Source organism: Limanda limanda, chromosome 1 (genome assembly GCF_963576545.1).
Source record: "Limanda limanda chromosome 1, fLimLim1.1, whole genome shotgun sequence".
Classification (NCBI taxonomy): Eukaryota; Metazoa; Chordata; class Actinopteri; order Pleuronectiformes; family Pleuronectidae; genus Limanda; species Limanda limanda.
In genome coordinates this window covers 726,519-733,382 of record NC_083636.1, presented here as the reverse complement: position 1 = coordinate 733,382, position 6,864 = coordinate 726,519, and the positions used below count along the sequence as shown (strand labels likewise).

At 42.4% G+C, this 6,864-nt stretch overlaps 1 protein-coding gene across 1 annotated transcript in view; it reads left to right on the top strand.

Annotated features, from left to right (window-relative positions):
• Window positions 1-2,076, top strand: part of LOC133014395 (ribonuclease inhibitor-like) — a 21,377-nt gene extending 19,301 nt beyond the window's left edge. The window contains exons 7-8 of the mRNA XM_061081631.1: window positions 310-483; window positions 1,831-2,076. Coding sequence (XP_060937614.1) covers window positions 310-483; window positions 1,831-1,861 — 205 coding nt within the window. The 3' untranslated portion in view covers window positions 1,862-2,076. The remainder of the gene's footprint in view (window positions 1-309; window positions 484-1,830) is intronic.
• Window positions 2,077-6,864: the final 4,788 nt, after the last annotated feature.

Here is a 6,864-nt window from a genome sequence, read left to right as displayed (position 1 = left end):
TTATCTAATTTAACATAATTCCTCTTGATACATAACTTGAATCCATTAATTAATTAATCTGTGACATTTTAAATATTCAGCTACTTGTTAAAACACTGAGTTTAGTTCTGGATTTCCTAAACTGATCTGCAGGACAGAGACCGGGTCCAAATAATATATTTGTGCTGAATCAGGACTCGTTTTGAGTCCAACATGTCTGATTTCATATTTATCTTCCATGTTATGAGTCTGTGCTGACATGAATATGTGTCTGTTATTTTCACACATGAACTCAGTTTAATTTACAGTTAAGATTTATTCTTTATCCAGGTTGTGGGACTGCAGTCTGTCAGAGATCAGCTGTACTTCTCTGGCTTCAGCTCTGAGGTCAAACCCCTCTCATCTGAGAGAACTGGATCTGAGTAACAACGACCTGCAGGACTCAGGAGTGAAGGAGCTGCTTGATCTACAGCAGAGTTCAACCTGTCGACTGGCGACTCTGAGGTCAGACATCATGTTTTTTTGTTAAAGGTTCAGTGTAGTGATATGTAGTGGTGAAGTTTCATGTTGCAGCTGAACCCCCCCCCCCCCCTACCTGTGGTAGCTTCAGTTGTCATAGAAACCCAAAAGGTTTAGTTTTTCCAGTCTGGGATACAAAAACATGGCTGCCTCTGTAGAGAGGACCCACTCCTGATGTAAATATAAAGTATGTAAATATAAAGTAGTTAAATATAAATGTCTCATTTTAGGGTAAAGAAAACAACAATTAGTTTCCAACCAGTTCAGAACGTAGCAGCTTCTCACTGGTATTAAACTGCAACATCACATCTCCCTGATCCTCACTTCTCTCCTTTGGCTCCCTGTCCGTTTTAGAATTGATTTTAAGATCTTACTGATTACTTTTAAAGCATCTGGCCCCAAACTACATCACAGAATTATTGAGCCTGTATGTTCCTGCACGCAGCCTCAGATCCTCAGGTGGATCCTGCTGTTCTGTCTTTTAACCATCAGGGTCCCTCGGCTTTGGAACGGAGAGTCAGTGACTTCTTTTAAATCACTTCTTAAAACCTATTCTTATAGACTTGCTTGTATGTGATGATGTGTTTTTTCTGTTTTTATCATTTTCACCTTTTATTTACTTATTAATTTTTCTCTATTGTCATTTTACTATTTTAAGGGTTCAAGTTTTTATTTACTTTTCTTGCTTTGCTGTCAAAGCACTTTGTAAATCTGTGTCACATCCTGGGATTCAAACGTTTCTCATCAAGAATCTTCTTCTCTTCCACTCGTCTTGTTAGTAAACAACAGATTTATTACAGGGTCACGTAATACATTTTTAACAAATGCTCCCAGGGGGCGCTGTAACTTACACATTGTCACAATCACAGATGCTTTACCAACTGTTCTTCCTGCATTTAACAGCTGTAACTGAGTTTCTTTTATTCTGGATCATGTGTTTGTTCTCCTCTGATTTTTATTATCGAACAGTTTGAACCTGGTTGTGAAATATGAGGCTCTGCTGTCAGTCAAACTGTCCATGTCTGTGATTGGTCATACGCAGTAAACCCCGCCCCTTTTATGTGCACGTGCTCACCCAGTGAAACATGTCTTCACCTGTAACAGCAGTAAATCCACCTCTCAGGTGTCCACTCTGCACTTTGACATGCAGAGGACACACACTGAGCTCTTAGCGTGTTCATTCCAACACGTGAACATGAAGCAGAGAGGAAGCTGCTCCACCTCTGAACAGGACTGAAGTCCCTGCTGCTCTTTCTACTGGATGAGCTGCATCACTGACTCACAGCTGATGAAGTGAGTCTCTGTGACACTGATGTCTTCTTCTCTCAACAGGTGGGAGGGGTCTCCGTGGAGCATAGTGTGAAGAGGACAGTGTGTGTGGACGGAGGCTGAGCAGTGTCCTGAGGATCCAGAGACTGAAGCAGCAGCAGCTTGTGTGAAGAGCAGTTCAATGACTTCATGAAAAACATGTGAACTCACATTTAGATGATTTTCATTCTCTCTGGATTCTTCACACATGTGTTCATAACTGATCTGCCTGTTCCTGCTCATGTACAAAGAGATAAACGTTTTAAACAAGTGGACTTTCTTTCATGTACAGCGTTTATACAACATCTGACAATAAGATCACACTCATCAACATTTATTCACAAATTGTACATGTAATGAAAGCCCTGGTACAAGTACATCAAAATAAAAATGTGGAATATGGCCAAAATTGCCACAAAATGTAAAATAGCAGGCTTCCTGTTGTGTCTTTCCAATTGCACCTAAGACTTTTTTGTTTGTCTGGTCATGATACAACTGTGTATTGATTTTTGTGAAGATCGGTCAATGTCAACATGTTCCAGGGGTCTCGGGGGGGGCACCGTTTAGCCATTTTTCGACGCTCATTGAAAATTCCTTCAGAATACGTAAATTTTCACGACTTTATAATTTTCTGCATTTTGGTAAGAATGTGAGCATGGTAAAGCCCTCAAAAAGCCAATTCATTTGCCTGAATAATAATAATAATAATAATAATAATAATCATTACAATTTCCATAGGGCCTCACCTGTCAGTGCTCGGGCCCTAAATATCGGTATCGGCCAAGAATTTCCATATCGGTGCCTCCCTAGTTAAAATGTTTGTCTAAGATGGTTCTGTCATTTCAGGTGGTTCTGAACTCCTGGTTTGAATTAGTGATTTGATGATGTGAAAACAGACGTGATGATTGACAGCTGAGACTGACTCCTGATTGGTCCCTTCACTGAACACACTGACTGCAAATTACCTCAACAGAGCAAGATGGACCCAGAACTCCCATCAGGCCTCGGGAGGAACCAGGAAGTGGAAGAGGCTGATGAACCTGTCGACCTCTGATATGTGGAGGAAGACGGATGAATATATTTAAGACTGAGGATTTGATTGTAGAGTTTATTTGAGGAACACACTTTGATTTATGTATAAGTTCGACAGCAGATAATATCAGTATCAAAAGCTTGTGTGCTCACGTGAGTTTACAGTTCAGCAGGAAAACACATGAATACAGAATCAGTATAAAACAAACTGTGACTGGTTAAATAAAGTGATAGAACGAGAGGAATAAAGAAACAGAGACGGATCATTTCAGAAAGGGAACATGGAAAAGAAGAAGACACGATGGCAAATATACATGTAAGTAAAAAGGAAATGAAAATGTACATAAGGTTATAAGATAAAGTCTGAAAAAGAGCAACTTTCCAAATGAAAGTTGACCAGAAACCATCGGAGGAAAACTAAAGAATAAAATATAAAACATCATCTTCTCTCACGTTCACCGAGGACTACGTGACGTCTGAATCTCTGCAGCAGCAGAACCTGATCCAGGAGCAGCAGGTGGAACCTCTGAGTCCAGACCAGGATCTTCTGGTCCTGGTTCTCACATTCTGGTTTCCTCTGGTGGGTGGTTCCTGGAATCCTGAAGAGCCTGATGTAACAGCAGCCACTTCTTCACCGAAGCTTTGATCGCAAGGATCCATCTGGAAAGAAAATCACACATTAATCTGACGTGTTCCTGACATGTTCCTGACATGTTCCTCACATGTTCCTCACATGTTCCTCACACGTTCTAGAGGTTCTGTATGTGAGAACAAACCCGAGTCAGCTGCTCTGGACATTTTCTGAAACTTTTCCTGCAGCCTCTCAAGTCACATGATCTCCTCACCGTTTGTTCTCGTTGGGATTTTCCGAGCAGAGGTGAAAGGTCTTGAACTCGTCAGACGGAGGTTTCAGCTCGATGGTGGACTTCTTGGATCCGTACGGCTGCTCTCGAACAGTGTAGCCCTGCAGGTAGATGCCACCTGAGGACAGAGGACAATGTCACCAGATTCATCAGTGAGGACAAAGTGTCTCTCCTCTGAGAGTCCTCACAGAGTGAGACATGTCTCTGTACCGTGGGCGTGAGTCGCTCGGATGCCGCTGTACAGGTAGAGACATCCGTCCTTCAGGATGCAGTAGTGCTGAGCCCACATGTCTTTGTTCTTGTGCATCTTATGAAGCAAACCGAGACACTCCGGGTTCTTCATGGCCAGCGGGGGCAGACTGGAGTTGTGTCTGGTGACGTCCACCCACACGTGGTTCTACAACGAGAGACCAGTCCTCCTCTTTACTTGTTTTCTAACTGAGTGAATACGACTCTGAGTTAAACATCACAACAACATGCAGTTATTTAACACAACATTGTGTTACCTGTGCAATCGGATGAATCGCTCGCTCCATCGCTTCCAGCCACCTGAAGTCACACAGACAGATTCAACATGACAAGTTTAAAACTCCACGAGTTCAGGAATGAACCTTCAGGCTTTTCACTGAGAATCAGTTTATCAGTTTTTACAGATGATTATTGATGTTAAACATTTCTACATCGCTGTTTAAAACACTTCATAAAAACTAGAGCTGTGACATCACTGGATTTTATCTCGATTAATGACAAACTTCCTGTGAAAACTTCCCAGAACCGAAGGCCACGCCCAGGGCCGGCCCTAGCACATTTGGCGCTCTAGGCAAGCTTCACTCCTGGCGCCCCCACCCCCCCCCCAAAAAAAAATAAAAAAACGTTTTTTCATGAAAACGGAATTGCAACTCTCAGATAGTATTTTGCCCTGTAAGACTGCATTTATTTCAAATAAACGCAACAACGATCGCAACAATGAACAATTTTTAATTAAAGAACAAAATTACCGAGATAATGTTGAACAATATATAATCCAAACAAACAATAATAATAACAAACAATACAATAATATATGTAAATGTAAGAGTGTTAAATAATCAAAATATAATATTAAAAATAAACAAATACATTGTATAATATAAAAAGTGCAAATGAACGTTGTCTAAAGAACTATATACATTTCACTCCCTTCACTTCAACTGTTACAGTGCAGTCTTTCTGGCTTTCCTTGCTGCAAAGTCATCAATTACATCATTGTATTGAATCTGACCACCAACTTCATGGTTAATGCTGATGACAGCCAGACCACTGAGGCGTTCTTGACACGTTTCTCTTCTTCTTCCTTTCTTTTCTTCTTAAATTGCGCCCCGGATGGCTTTTGCCTCTTCATTTTTTCTTTCCATGAGCGACGCAACGCTGTGGAGGTGCATTGACGAGCAGACCGTCCCGATCGATGCTCGTAACAATATCAACGTCAAGGGCGGCGGGCGCGCGGCCGCTGCGGGCCCGCAGGTGCGCGGGGCCGCTTGCCACCGCTCATCGTCAAGGGCGGCGGGCGTGCGGGCCCGCGGTACGTGCGCCGAAGCGTCCACGTAACTGCCTCTTGTCCAGTCGTGCGTTCGACCGGTATATATTGGTTGGAGATATAAAAGGGGGCGCAAAAAAGTTTTTTTTTTTTTTTTTTTGCTGGGCGCAGTTTTGGCGCCCCCCTTCTGAGGGGCGCCCTAGGCAACCGCCTATGTCGCCTGTAGGAAAGACCGGCCCTGGCCACGCCTTCAAAGAGATGACAGCTATGATAAAACAACGGAAGAAATAAAGATGTTGTAAAAGGATAAAAGCAAATGTCACAGATTCTGAAAGATTGAAATCATTTGTCGGCCGATCTCTACGTGGGAGAGATATTTTCATCTCCTGGTTGGACGTCGCACAGAAGACGAAAACTCGATTCACAGACAGGGGGCGACATTTGAACACGAAGGATTTTCCCAGAGAAAGGTCTTGTCCGACCTCGGCTTCCTCGAGCTTCACCGCTGACAGAGCTCGTCTCCTTCCTTCATCCTGTGGACAACAGGAAGTTACATCACAAGGTGTTTTGTACAGGAAGTAGAGAGCCTGATGTGACGCCTGCTCGCCGCTCACCCGTTTGTACCCGCTCAGTCCTGGTTTAACAGTAGAACCGATCTCGATGACTCTTCATCAGTTCCTTGTTTCAGAGCCGTTGAAGCTTTGAGGCTGAACGACTGTTTCACTCCTGTTTGTAAAGTCACTCTTATGCACTTCTATCGATTCCTGAAGCCAAACTCAACTTGTACGCTTGATGTTAACCAATGACTGTTAAGACCATTAAAGCTTCTTTCAAACACGTCTTCATCCTCTTGGACTTAATATGAAGTTTGACATTAAAAGTGATGAAAATGTAACATGAGTGCATCACATGGATCTACAATAAAACTCAGTGTTTCCCAGATCAGTTCATCCACACACACACACAGAGTATGATATTCTGCTGCCTCTGCTGGCAGGGAGGTCCAACTGCAGCTTCATCTGCAGCAGCAGTTGACACATGACGACTTTATTTGTCATTAATATTTATAGATTTGATTTTAGTCGAGAAAAGTTTTGATGCTGCATGCTAAAAAACTGACACAAATTAAATGTACAAACTGCACTTGAAGCTGTTTACGTATCATTTTACCATCATCTGTAGTTAAAGATGGACGACATGGCTGCTCCTCAAAAGTGAAGCCAAATCATCTTGATCGCCCCCTGCTGGCTGGCTGCAGTATAATTCATAAATGTTGCCTCCTCCATGTTAGTAGTTGGGATCAGAGATATTTTAGCTTCATTTTTGATCACCAGGAGGAAGTTGTGAAGTCATCCATCTTTATTTTACAGTCCATGGTTCAAAGTTACTGTTCAAGCTGCTGTAGCGCCACCTGCCTGTCAGCCTGCACACTCTCCACATCTCCTCCCATTGGGCCTGGTTTCTGTAAATAACTAAATTTCCTACATTTCTTACAAAACATGTTTTGTAATATCAAACACTTTGAGATTTCCCTCTTGCTAAGACAATAAATCATATATGTACTGATTACACAAATCTTTTAGATAATCAGAGGGAGTCAGGTGAATGAACGGATCTGAATCCAGCAGCATGTGGAGCACTTTATTT